Source organism: Carassius carassius, chromosome 18 (assembly GCF_963082965.1).
Source record: "Carassius carassius chromosome 18, fCarCar2.1, whole genome shotgun sequence".
Taxonomy (NCBI): domain Eukaryota; kingdom Metazoa; phylum Chordata; class Actinopteri; order Cypriniformes; family Cyprinidae; genus Carassius; species Carassius carassius.
The window spans coordinates 25855652-25870127 of NC_081772.1; the positions used below are offsets into that span (position 1 = coordinate 25855652).

Sequence of the window (14476 nt, forward strand, 5' to 3'; positions counted from 1 at the left end):
ATAAGGTATTCATTTTATTTGTGCAGGCCTTAAATTTGAGCTTTAATCAGGGTTTCTGCAGGATTTTTAACATTTTGTATGTTAAATATTTAATAAGCAAAATTAAACTAATTTGAGATAATTGACAGCAGGCCACAAGCATTTCAATTAAAAATATTTAACCAGGAACATTCCTTTCAGCTGTCAATGAGTGTGCAGTGAGTGTAATGTATTAAGAGTGAATAAAAGCTAAAGACACAATCAAATGTTAGAAGAACAGTTTAATCATACAGTCACAATTCTGCTTCCAAAAAAAAAAAGAAAAAACAACAACAACAAAAAAAAGTTATTTTCTCATCTAACATCTGGAAATGTACATAAGGCCACCTGAAAATGTACATGACTTTGACAGTGTGACAAAAATCATATGTTCATATTTATAATTGACAATATCTTACAATTATTTTGCTTACAAGTTAGTGGCTGCTCCAAAATACAGCACCCCTTTATACAAAAATAATTATTGTCCTTTCCTGTGAAATTTCCATAGTAGCAGGTAGAACCAAACACAGCCCCAAGGTTTTTTTTTTTTTTTTTAATTCATAAATTTGTAGTTATTTTATTCAACTGCCATGTCAAAATGACTGTTAACAGGTGTCACTGTTCCAGGTACATAAAGAGGCTGACCATTTCCATGAACTGATTAAAAACAAAACCATCTTGAGATTGTGATGCATAAAAAAAGTTTTTCTTTAAAATAACACTTGTTCAAAGAAAACTGTATACATTATATTCAAAGGGAAAGGAGTGATGAATATTCACACATCAAAATGCACATTTTTGATTTTTCTTCCCCAAAAAGTGTAAAAGACATTCCATTTACAGCGTTAACGTTTACAAATGTACATCTGTACAGACAAAATAAAAGCAAATCACTACGTAATTTAGCAAGGCCTGTTCAACATCACAACTAGATTTTTTCCTTCTATTTAACTAATAAACTTACACTTAACTCCCCATATACTACATGTATTCTACATTTATTCATATGAAGCAAAGGAACAAAAGCAATTAATATATTAGCCATACAGAAAAATTGTGCAGAAAATGACGGCAGCCCCACGTCCATTCTCTGAAAAGTATACTCTTGCACATTCTCAATCTACACCTTTGATCCTACCCCGCAGTGTCTCACGTTCATGACATCAATTCTGTTCTATTTGCTCCAAAGCCAAACGTCCTTGGATGACACCAAGGACAGGAACGCCGCCTACCAACTTCACTTTGCCCAGGAGAGCATCATCTAAAACTCAAGCGCCATCTCCCACACCCGAAAAACAGCAACAATTTAATATTTGTACATGTACATGAAAATGCTAAACATTTTGCCTAAGCTATTACAATGTAAAGAGATAATCAGTATACAACCATACCATTTCTAGGGCAGTGTTCAGAAAAACTACTCAACAGATGTTCCACAAACATGATGACAAAGAAAAAAATAATTCCATTAAAACATTAAATCCAGTCACAGCATGCCAAATCCCCCCACCCCCTGCATGCCTCGAATACCTCCCACACACCCCAAAATTGAAAAATTCCAGGTATCTGTCTAACTCAAAGCTGTGTAAAATGGCAGGTGCACTGGTGTCCTTACACTTTATTCAAAACATAGTGAACCAAGACAAAAGGTGTGCAACAGACTTGGTCAGTGGGGCATATAGTATAGTGAAACTAAACTTAAAATAACAAGAAATAAAAAGAAAGATAATAATTGGAGCAGTTACTCTAAGTAATTGCAAGGCAATTGCAAACATGTCAAACCACTTCTGATTGATACAACTCCCATTTAAAGGCAACGAAGCTCTATGATTGGTTGAGAATATCTTAACACTACTAACTCAATGGCATGGCAGACAGAAATGGTCATCTACAAAACAAGATTTTTTTTTTTTTTTTTAAGATCAAGCTGACTGATTCATTATTTTGACTGGCTCTGGCATGTGTACCATCGGGCTAAAACGGCTTAAATGTAGCACACTTCTTAAATGTGCCATTTAGTAGTATAGATATAAAAACAATTAAAAAGGATCACTCAGTTTGGCCTTATAAAGTCACTTGCTGGTGTAAATTGTAAGAACTTTAAATTTTCAGAAAAGTTTTTTTTTTCTACAGATAATGTACAAAGTAAAAAATGTACAAGATATTTATTAGAAAAAAAAGGAAATGGTCAGTTACATCAATTACATCATAAACAAAGGTGTTGTGCTTTACCCAGGAAACCACTTACAGACCATGCACTCTCTAGTGGGGGTGGTGGAGGTAATAATGGGCACTGCACCAGGAAATGGTCAGACGTTTCAGCATTCTTCTGTGAATCCTATTTTTTTTTCTCATTTCATTTTTTTTTTGGTTAAAACCTCTAAAAGGTATGAACTCCACGGTGGAGGTGCCCATAACAGACATGTTTTTGAGGGAAAGAGGTGTGGTTTGGGTCTGAGGCCCTTACATTAGGCCGTTGGTGGGGCCCCCAATTGGGCCTAGGTCTGATCCACTCTTCATGTAGTACTTCTCCAACTTAGCCAGGATGTGTTTTCCATATGTGTATTTACGGAGAGTTGCAATATGGGGCCGAATCTGAAATACACAGCAGCGGTTTAAAATACTGCCTATGATGATTATGTTTTTAATCTTTTCTTCAATTATTTTACTGGTGTGACAGCATTCTGTACTTATACCTTGTGCATGATGATCTTGCGCTGGGCAGGTTCCGCCATGTCAATCATTCTTTGCACTACATAATTTGCATACTGGTCCTTCATCATGGTGTAGAGGGCACTGTGAGGGCCATCTTTCTGACAGCAGACTTCATCGATCAGCAGGGCCCTCTCCGCACGGGACGAATGAATCACACACTTCTCAACAACATTACTACAAGAGACACACACAAACTCAAAGTTTTCTGATGACAATAGTATTTACATAACATCTTAAACATTTAATACATTATGCAATAACAAGCTGCAAAGAATCGCAATAACTGGGGCAAAAAATCTGCGGCAGCTGTGGCCTAATGGTTAGAGAGTTGGGACTTGTAACCTGAAGGTTGCAGGTTCAAATCTCATTTCTGGCAGGAGTTGTGGGGGTGGAGTGAATGAACAGCACTCTCTTCCACCCTCAATACCCATGGCTGAAGTGCCCTTGGGCAAGACACTGAATCCACAGTTGCTCCCCAGGCACTGGATATATAAGCTGCCCACTGCTCTGGATGTGTGTCCACAGTGTGTTCACTTCTCACTGCTGTGTGTGTGCGCACTTGGATGGGTTAAACACAGAGCACGGGTTACCATACATGGCAGGTGTCAAGATTTTCCCTTTCACTTTCAAAAATTATACTTGAAAATAACACATTTTGAGTGGTTTTTACTGTTATTACCTCTCCTAGATTTTGCTGATTGAAAATGAAAACTGTACTGTAATACCATAAAACCACGTCCTGAGAATGAGTTAGTGGTGTACAATTTCTTATAGAAATAAATTCTAGATAAATTGTAAACACTGTACTATTCATATTATTTATATAATTAATATTTTAATATAACATTTTTACAAAGGAAACTTTGTCTTGACAAAAAAAATAAAAAAATAATTGGGTTTAAACTGTTCGATGGTAAACTAAGATGACCACATTTCCGGTCAAACTTCTTTAAGGAAACCAGGGACAACTAGTTCAATGGTCAAATTATAATATAAATTTTGTTGGTTATTACCTATGAATTAAACAATAATAATAATAATAATAATAATAATAATAATATTAATAATAGAGTCACTTCATGAGCATTTGACCGTTTGATTTGAGTAAAACTAGTGTCACATCACATATAAGGAACTGTAATGGTATTTACGGTAACCCGTCAAAAGAAAAGTCCAGTTTAACTTAGACAAGTATTTTAAGTTTGCTTAATTTTCAATAATTAAAATAAAAATTAACTGAATGTTTTATGCCTTCATTTGATAGTGAGAAAAATGTAAATATACAACAGAATTTCTGAGAGAAAAAAAACATTTCATAAGGCTATTTTAAGAAAAAAAATTGAATTAAGTTGTTTTTATGCATTTAAATAATTAGACCTGCTAAAACACAGAATTAAGTAACAAAACATATGGTGTAGAATAAATAAAACATTTCATAGCGCCCTAAACATATCATTTTTGCTAAACTTTTAATTGTTGTGAAAATGTATGTGTTATGATTTTAATTAATTAGACATGGAGTAAGTGGAAAAAATAAATAAAACTGATTTCATAGGCTCCTATATATACACGCGAACAGTATTACATGGATTTAACTTATAGATATTATGTGGATACCTTTAAACTGATAAGGCTGTTTCTTTTCATTAAGTAATGATAATAGTGCTCTTCTCAACCAGATTCAAGGCTAAAAGTAGCGTGTTTATGTATGTTTTGTGTATCTACTAAATAGACAACTTCAACTTCAAAAATATATAATATTCTATGGCAAAAATACCACCATAAACTTGGTTAGTGGATAATTTAGCAGCAAATTTATTCAAAAAACTTGGCGAAATAACATTATTTAGAGAGGAACAAATAAGTGAATAAGTTTAGGACTAAGTCTGGTAAAACTGTCTGGTTACACATTGCTCTCTACTGTTGTAAAATACATTAATGAGTCCTATCATATGTTGCTGCCTCCATTACGGTGCTATACATTAGATATTAACCTCTTATTTGACAGAACAAGAAACGCTATAAATAATCTTTCATTGTGCAAAAGTATTATATAAGACGAAAAGCCCCAATACAGAGTGCACAAAGCGTTTGTGTGCATCCCATGCAGAGAATTATGTGCATGTTGCAAAGTCCGCGGTTTTCCAATGGAATTGGGCTACTTTAACACTGTTGCTGCGGGTTGTTTTTCCATGTCCGCTGGTTGAAGCGGCTTCAATACCATGATATTTATTCCCTTGAATGCGAATTGTAACGCGATTGGGATAGTTTTGAGTAGCGATTGGGCAGGTTTAATTAGAAAATGAAAATCCGATACTTAACATTTCACTGACACTTAACATTTACAAAAAAAACATTCAGAGTAATGAGGTTTTGAATGTGTAGGTTTCTAAAGCCGCTTTCACACTGCATGACGTCATGTGTCGTTACGGGATCTTTACGGGTTGTGTGTGAAAGCACGCACATATCCCGAGTAATCACTGGCAGTGTGAAAGTGCAAAATCTAGCGAACACTTTACCCGTGTATTTGCCGAAATGGCAGTGTGAAAGGGGCTTAAAAGTAGAACATTCTGAGCAGCAGTGTTCAAAAGAATTAAATCCATTGAAGTCAATAGGGTTCACACTGGTAATATTCAAATACAATTTCTCAAAAAAAAAAAAAAAAAACCTTGAAAAAAATGACAATGAAATTGTTCTCTCACAACTAATTGGCAGAATTTTTGTAGGCTGAATTAGTGCTCACATATATCAGTCATTAAATCAATTTCATCAAGATAATTTGTCTGCTGTATCACTGTATCAGTCAGAGAGCTGTCATGAAGTGTCTTCCAGCCAGTGTAAAGATCTCTTTGAGAGCTCTGTAAGTCCTGAAACTCTCCTCCTGTTGTCATAGTAACTTACTGTAGAGCCACATTAATGCCCAATCCCGATTCTATTTAATACCCCTTCCCGTACCCCTCCGCCTACCCCTTCCCCTTGTCCCTTGAAACAGAGTGTCAAGGGGTAGGTAAAAAAATATTCCCCTAAGGATTGGGGCACCACTACACTATGCCGTCACAAGTCATCATTCGTCATCTAGCTCTTACAATGCACACAAATACTGGTGTGGATTAGAGACTTTATCGTTATGTATTAATGAGCTGTTTACTTACATAAGAAATGGCGCAGCTCACACATCTAGGAGAAAATAAACTTGTCAACACTGCCCCACGACTTTTATTAAATAGTTTAAATACTGAATCGTTACATTATATTTTCCAGTGACGAGAGGATACAATCACTGTTTTTAAGTAAACTCACAATAAAAAGATAAACGAACAGATGCGAATACACGCAACTTCCATTTCTCTTTCTCTCTCTCGCTCTCTTTCGCTCTCGAATAGGCAATATTTGAGAAAATGGTTTAGCGATTTCTAATTATTGGGGGGATTAGCCCCCATCAATGTCTTCGGCAGTTATCGCCCTAATCAGACATATGCTGTGGCATGCAGTCTGTAATGATATCACTTACCATATATTAGCAATTTTTTTCAAACATTTCTTTGAGTAACATGACCATTAATATGAACTCACAATTGAATGTAACAAAACAAATTATTACTTTTTGTTAAAATCTTTATTTATGCCAAAAAAGCATACATGTATTTGTCATTTTGTTCGCTGTAGCAGCCATGTTGCCGAGATAATTCATACCCCTTCGTCTGAAGTATGGTCCCGAAAAATCTTCGTTTGAAGGGCTATCTGGCCCTTCCCCTTACCCCAACCCCTTCACGTGAATGCTTGAAATGGAGGGGTAGGGGGAAGGGCTAAGGGGTAGAATTGGGATTGGGCCTAAATGTTCTTTGTTGTGTTTGGAGTGTGTACACTCACTAAGCCAAAACAAGAGATCACTTATGAAGACAGCTGCATTTCAAAGAGTGTCTCGAAAGTGATTGTTTTTGAGAGCCAGTCCAGTTTCCTTGGAGATAACACTAATATATTGCACAAATTTGTTTCACTGATTTATTCCAGACCTCCTGATTGAGAAAACTATATTGTGTGATTTAGGCTGCTAAATAACTGCAGTGAAATTTCCCAGATATATAAATTATATATAAATGAATATATATATATATATAAATGAATATATATATATATATAAATGAATATATATATATATATATATATATATATATATATATATATATATATATATATATATATATATATATATATTTCTTGCATCAAACTGGGGTTTGCTGTAATTCTTGTAAAATATTTAAATTTGAAAGACTAATAAAATATTAGGAGCAGAGTCAAATTTCAGGAGCACCTTCTAATCAATCAAAAATTGTAATGACATATTTATAACTTTATATAAAGTATGTCATCTTTTGTGTCAAATTCATATTTATAAGCTTTTTAAAATTACTAATTAAAACAACAGAATAAAATCAAGTGGAATATATTTTCAAAAATATATCTAAATTACGGCCTATGCTCTCAATGTCAAATGCAGAAATGTTAATCCTTGCATTTATGACCTCAAGGTTAGATTATTGTAATGCTTTATTGGGTGGTTGTTCTGCACGCCTAGTAAACAAACTACAGCTAGTCCAAAATGCAGCAGCAAGAGTTCTTGCTAGAACCAGGAAGTATGACCATATTAGCCCGGTCCTGTCAACACTGCACTGGCTCCCTATCAAACATCGTATAGATTTTAAAATATTGCTTATTACTTATAAAGCCCTGAATGGTTTAGCACTTCAGTATTTGAATGACCTCCTTTTACATTATATTCCTCTATGTCCGCTACGTTCTCAAAACTCAGGCAATTTGATAATACCTAGAATATCAAAATCAACTGCGGGCGGCAGATCCTTTTCCTATTTGGCGCCTAAACTCTGGAATAACCTACCTAACATTGTTCAGGAGGCAGACACACTCTTGCAGTTTAAATCTAGATTAAAGACCCATCTCTTTAACCTGGCTTACACATAACATACTAATATGCTTTTAATATCCAAATCCGTTAAAGGATTTTTAGGCTGCATTAATTAGGCAAACCGGAACCGGGAACACTTCACATAACACCCTATGTACTTGCTACATCATTAGAAGAATGGCATCTACGCTAATATTTGTCTGTTTCTCTCTTATTCCGAGGTCACCGTAGCCACCAGATCCAGTCTGTATCCAGATCAGCGGGTCACTGCAGTCACCCGGATCCAGTACGTATCCAGACCAGATGGTGGATCAGCACCTAGAAAGGACCTCTACTGCCCTGAAAGACAGCGGAGACCAGGACAACTAGAGCCCCAGATACAGATCCCCTGTAAAGACCTTGTCTAAGAGGACCACCAGGACAAGACCACAGGAAACAGATGATTCTTCTGCACAATCTGACTTTGCTGCAGCCTGGAATTGAACTACTGGTTTCGTCTGGTCAGAGGAGAACTGGCCCCCCAACTGAGCCTGGTTTCTCCCAAGGTTTTTTTCTCCATTCTGTCACCGATGGAGTTTCGGTTCATTGCCGCTGTCGCCTCTGGCTTGCTTAGTTGGGGTCACTTCATCTACAGCGATATCGTTGACTTGATTGCAAATAAATGCACAGACATATTTAACTGAACAGAGATGACATCACGGAATTCAATGATGAACGGCCTTTAACTATCATTTTGCATTATTGACAAACTGTTTTCCTAATGAATGTTGTTCAGTTGCTTTGATGCAATGTATTTTGTTTAAAGCGCTATATAAATAAAGGTGACTTGACTTGACTTGAATAAGAATAAGTTACCAATCAAATGAAATCAGTATAAAAAAAAATATTTGTACTACAGAGATGCAGAACACAAAAGTCGCTTGTAGGTGTATTATCAGACATTTAATGAGGCTCAGAGATGGCATGAATGCAATTAAATTCGTAAATTTTGAGGTTAATGTTTAAAAAATAAAATTTTGAATAAAGAAATATTAAACTAATTAAATAACAGAAAAGATCCTTTAAAAATAAAAGTAAAACTGCCAGTAAGTGGTGGCAAATCATTGAGTATATCACTGAATCATTCATTTAATAGATTCTTTCGAATTACTGTTTTATTCAGGAATAAAATCAAGTGACTGGCTTCATGAATGGGTAACTGAATTAGATTAGTTTATCTAAAAAAAAAAAATCTGTTTATTCATAAACGAAACACTGCTTAGAGATGCACAACGGCTCAGCTCTGACTGTTTAAAAACTATTTTCGTTGATGAAATAGAGGAAAATCAGGCAATAGTTTTATAGTCAGACAATGAAAGTCACTTAATATTAATTTCTTGTATAATAAACTGTTGTATTAAGCCAATATCACATATGCAAACTCTGTCATAAAAAGCTGTCACTCAGGGCTGTTTCCCAAAACCATAGTTGCTAAGTTAGCAACTCTGTTGGTTGCAATGCAATTTCCCATTGCCAACCAAATAAGTTGCTAACAGGTTAGCAACTATGGTTTTGGGAAACGCACCCCAGCTTAGTTCATCGCAATCTCACAAAGTTCAATTATAACCAGTGTTTGGAATAACGGCGTTTAAAAGAACGGCATTTAAAAGAATGGGTTAATAACGAGATAAGCGATTATGATTGGCTAAGGCAGAGTCATGCATTTCATGGTAGCCAATCAGAGCCAGTGTTTTCACACACACGCGCCAGCGGCGCCAAACACACACAGTCACACACACGCAACAGCTACACAGAGATTCGCAGGAGCAGCAGAAATGGCGAGTCAGGAGCAATCCGATGAAAAGTTGGCATTTTCAAGGTGGAGATATAAGCACTACTTCAAATTCATTGTAGTCAAAGGCAAGAACGTGCATGTAATGTGTACATGTAATGTGTGACACACGCATCTACAAAGCTAGTGGCCAAAAACACTTTTCTTACAAAGAGTGCAGGATAAAACTCTTGCTGTCTGTTGACGTGCAATAAAATCTCGAAAGTTATGTACGAACACCTGTCTGTTCTACTTATTTCAACTGACTTGTGAAAACTGCTAAAAAAAAAAAAAAAAAAATTCTTTGATATTTAGCAACTTTTTTTTTTTTTCTTTTTTTTTTTTTTACAGTAACGCAAATAGTTACTTTCCCTGGTAACGAGTAACTTTTATTATAGAGTAATTCAGTTACTAACTCAGTTACTTTTTGGACCAAGTAGTGAGTAACTATAACTAATTACTTTTTTAAAGTAACGTTCCCAACAGTGATTATAACTGACGAAGCTGCCTACACTGCACAATGAATCTCTTATTTATACCGTTTAGACTTTGTTATAATGAGAGTATTTGTGAGCTAGCAAAACTAAGCACTGAACAAAACTTGAGCAGTGAGTGGATTCTGATTAACATCGGGTTCAAGGAATCAACAGATACTGTTGCAATCAAAATTACTCAACCCCTCAGAGACGGCAGTACTTAACAAATACAAGCTTTTCTGAAGATCCAGGATAAAAATAAAAAATTGCATCTATAACAGTTCACTGGCATATTAAAAGTGATATTGTCAATATATAATGTAATATTTTTGAATTATAAGATTTTTTAAATAATACTGCTCTCATAATTATTCAACCCCTATTCAACGTTGCTGTTTTTAAATCACTTATTTGCATGGTGGGGAATAAAACAGTCTCAAAACACAATTAAGCCTTCAGAAACTCTATTGAAAACAGAATTAGCTTGAGCTGTTACACATACATACAGTTAGCCCATGCATGTGTTGAAGTTGAGAAGCAAAAATGTCAACCGAGATCTCACAAAAGCTAAAGAGAATAAATATTGTATTACTTTAGAAAGGCTAAGGCTGTATGAAGATTACCAAGACATTGAAAGTTACTAGAGACACAGCTCTCAGCCTTATTCCTTAGCTTAAAGTGGTTTTACCAGAAAACCTTTGAAGGTGTTGATGAAAACACAATATCATAAAATGTTTAATCAGAGCAACAGAGAAAAACCTGCAAGGTACAGCCAAAGACTTGCAAGATGACCCGATGAAAGGAAGAAAACCATTTAAATGCCATGTGTAAGAAGAACACTAGACAAGTATGACCTTCATGTTGAGACATCTTGCAGAATACCACTCTTGATCAAGAAGAACAAAAGGCCAACTTGAACTTGATAAAATTCATTTGTGAAGACATGTGGAGCTCTGCAATAATCTTTTATTGAGTGATGTGACCAAACTGGAACTTTTTGGACCCACGGATCAGCGGTATGTCTGCTGCAAAAAAGGTAAAGCTCATAAGAACACCACCATCTCCATCCTCAAACTTGGAGGTGGATCAGTCCTGTTATGGGATTTCTTTACTGTAGAAGGAAGTGGAAATCATGACTGTATGAAGGACATCATGGATTCTTTGAAGTATCAGGCCATTTTGACAAGAATTGTGATGCCTTTGGTGCAAAGACTGAAGCTGATGATCAGCTGGACTTTCCTGCAGGACAGTCATCCCAAAGTACAAATCCAAATCTACTACTGCTTGGTTCAGGGATCAGTCATAGAATGTACTTTAGTGACCTGTTCAGTCTCCAAGCTTAATTCTCATTGCAAATATCTGGTTGAATTTGAAGATAGCAGTGGCAATGTGAAAACCAAAGATTATCAGTGATCTGGAAGCCTTTTCAGCCGAGGAATGGGCCAAGACTGTAGTAGAGAGGTGACAGAAGCTTCTAAACATTAACAGACAGCATTTATTGGTGATTTTAAAGAATAAAAGATTCTGCACAAAGGGGGTTGAATAATTTTGAACATGAATGTTTAGAGCCAATTCGAATTTTATCATGATTCATCAATGTTCCATTCTCAGAATCACTCAAAAGTGTATTAACAAACTCTCTCTAATACTTTACTGATGCCTTTGTTGAATTGATTTCATAAAATGTTGTTCTCCGCAGCAAAATGTCTTGCAGGTCAAGGGGTTTTAATAATTTTGATTGCAACTCCATGTCTGTGATACATAACGCTGCAAAAACACGTTGGAAGTTAGAAACCTTTAAAGTTCCCCTGAGTGCAAACACAAATATGCTGATCGGGTCAGTCGCACTTTCAATGACTTATTTGTTTTCAAGTTCTTTCCAGGCATTGAATCCATGTGTCTGATATTCAAGTACTTTCAAGAAGCGTGGGAACCCTGTCAAATCTAAATGAACTGGGAAAGTTGATCAGTTTCACAAAGCCTTCATTATAACACACGGAATAAAAAAAATATATATATTAGCCTTTATCTCACAATAGCCCTGAAATGATTGTTTTGCTAAATTAAGCTGGTCTTTAGGCTAATGCACAACCTACAACTAGAGAAAAAAGAAATTTCACACATTTCTCATCATAAACACTATCTACTATGACAATGGTAAAATATTATAAGTTGAAAGATGCAAATTAAGGATTTTCTCCCAAATATAAACCTCCATAAAGAAAATGCTTACTGTGACTTTATGCAGTAAGATGGTGATAATAAAAGACCACACTCTGCAACATCAGTAAGATGTATAATAGCCATATGTGGGCAAAATCGTTATAATTAAAACACTTAATGTGGCTAAATGGACAAAGACAGTGGTATAACAAAAAGATGCTCAATGTGATTCTTTGCGCATTCCATGCAAATTCTGGGCTCTACTGCTTTTCTGTACATAGTATGCTTTATTAATAAGGTGTATATTGAATTTGGTCCTTCAAATTTGGTCTTAGTACATTATGCCACGTTGAAGCATTTTAAAATGTTTTTGGTCACTATAATCATGATATGAAATCATAATGTTTCATCTCTAAAATATAGTTTTCTCAGATTAACTGACCTTGCAAATTTATGCTGACTCAGAGCCAGAACCTTCCCTCTGACCTCCGCCACTATCTTGCTCTTGTCTTCTGGACGCCCATGCTCTAAAACATGCTGGATCACGTAGTTACCATACTGATCCTGCAAGGTGGAAACAGGCAAACGACAGTGGGAGGGAGAGAGAAATACAAAATATTACTGTAACAGCTCACAAATAAATAAATCTCAAACAGAACAAGATATGTAATACTAGTACAAGGCTGAGCAAGGCTACTTTAACCACATACCCTCACAATAAAACAAATGATCTTTAAAAAGCTTAAAATTGGTATTTGGCAAATAACCCTACAGGAAACCACAAAACACCCACTCAAATACAGACAGACCAACATTCATTTGGAAGGTGGCAAAAACGCACACGACAATGTCAGAAGCTGTGTCTATACCCTTTGTCTATCCTACCTTTCCCTCAAATTTGAAGGAACAGCCACTATTTTATTGTTTTAGGTAGACTTATTTGCACAAGATTAGGTCAACTATTATGGATGCACATCATGAATCAAGTTGGTGGTCTGAGGTGCTCTGGGTGGAGAAGAAACAGAAAATTATTGAAAGCGCCAGAAACACTGAATTACAAAGTGATTTAAAAAAAATCATTAAAAGAGAGAAAGACCTTATAAAGAGAAATGTTCCTATTTAGTTTGGGTGACAACAAACAAGGCTGTGAGGTTTAAATGTGCAGTTTGTTGAATATGTCAGGACTAAACTAAGCATTTAGTTTTTGATTGACAGAACATTATGAATCAGGCTTTAGTGTGTCAACATGCAAGATATCTACTGAAAGTGCAGACCTGATGTAAAAATACATAACACATCATTAACGAATGTTAACACATCATTGCAAAGTTACTACATTACAGTACTATGATATAGTATAATAAATTGGTATTAGTAACAATATCTTGACATTTTACTGGTAATGTCACAATACCAGAATGTTGGTAGTCTGGTAGTCAACACTATATACTCCTATATCTCAAAGGCTTGCTTGTGTCATATTAATTGTTGTCTTAAACTAATAAGGTCTAGAATATATTAGGATTGGGTTTTAGGCAGAAAGTAGAGATGTGGCAGCCATTAAAGAAGAAAGTTGTGTTAAAGTAAAGTGTGAGTGAAAATAACCCTGCCATGTAAATAGCAACTGGAGAAGCAACAAGGTGTTAAACACAGGCTGGTTAGGAGGTAGACGAGGAGACGCCAGGAGGTTCTTGTGAGTGGGAGGAAGGCACGTGACTCTGACCTTGAACAGTGCATCGCTGGACACTGTATAATATGTTTTGGGGGTCATCTCCAATGAAACGCCTTGATACTTCTAGATAAAATAAGTGAGGGGGGCAAGGGGTAGGTAATGTTTTGCATCATAAAAATCCATCAGCACATCTAACTGGACATAAGAACATCCTTCAAAGCAATTGAATGCTACTTCAAAGAAGGCAAAAAGGTGTAAAATTAACAAACAAGTCATGCAGAAAACATCATGCAATCGCCTCCACCCTATCCCACAAAGTACTACAACCCTAAGCTCATCTCATTGCATGGCCTCTTTTCCATTCACACAGAAGGAACAATGAAGAAGTGTATTTGTCTATAAAGTTCCCAAACTCAAAACATAATTATACTGTAATGAATAAAATATTAATAATTATAATAATAATGCATTACACACACACACGGTCCTAATGGCTTGAGCTGCCTAATAGGGTAGGGGTGGAAATCTTTAGTCACCTCACGATCCGATCCTGGGAGTCATGATCCGATTCCAGAATGAGATCTACTTTTCCCCCCATTATTAATTAGTTAGTTTACCTACTTGAGAATCTGAAAATTCTTACATAAGTACTTTTCAAAATAATTACAAATTAAAAAAAATAAAAATTGAAACAG

General features: G+C 35.7%; 1 protein-coding gene across 6 annotated transcripts in view; it reads right to left on the reverse strand.

Annotated features, from left to right (window-relative positions):
• Positions 1 to 243: 243 nt before the first annotated feature.
• The window catches only part of LOC132092750 (pumilio homolog 2-like), a 142832-nt gene continuing 128599 nt past the window's right edge, over positions 244 to 14476 (reverse strand). For 4 of the 6 annotated variants that reach the window (XM_059499129.1, XM_059499130.1, XM_059499128.1 and 1 more), the window contains exons 20-23: positions 13833 to 13904; positions 12552 to 12673; positions 2718 to 2910; positions 244 to 2616 (exon numbers count right to left, since the gene is read on the reverse strand). In XM_059499129.1, the coding sequence (XP_059355112.1) occupies positions 2485 to 2616; positions 2718 to 2910; positions 12552 to 12673; positions 13833 to 13904 (519 nt within the window). In that variant the 3' untranslated portion in view covers positions 244 to 2484. The remainder of the gene's footprint in view (positions 2617 to 2717; positions 2911 to 12551; positions 12674 to 13832; positions 13905 to 14476) is intronic. The other 2 variants (XM_059499132.1, XM_059499131.1) reach the window with 1 other exon arrangement.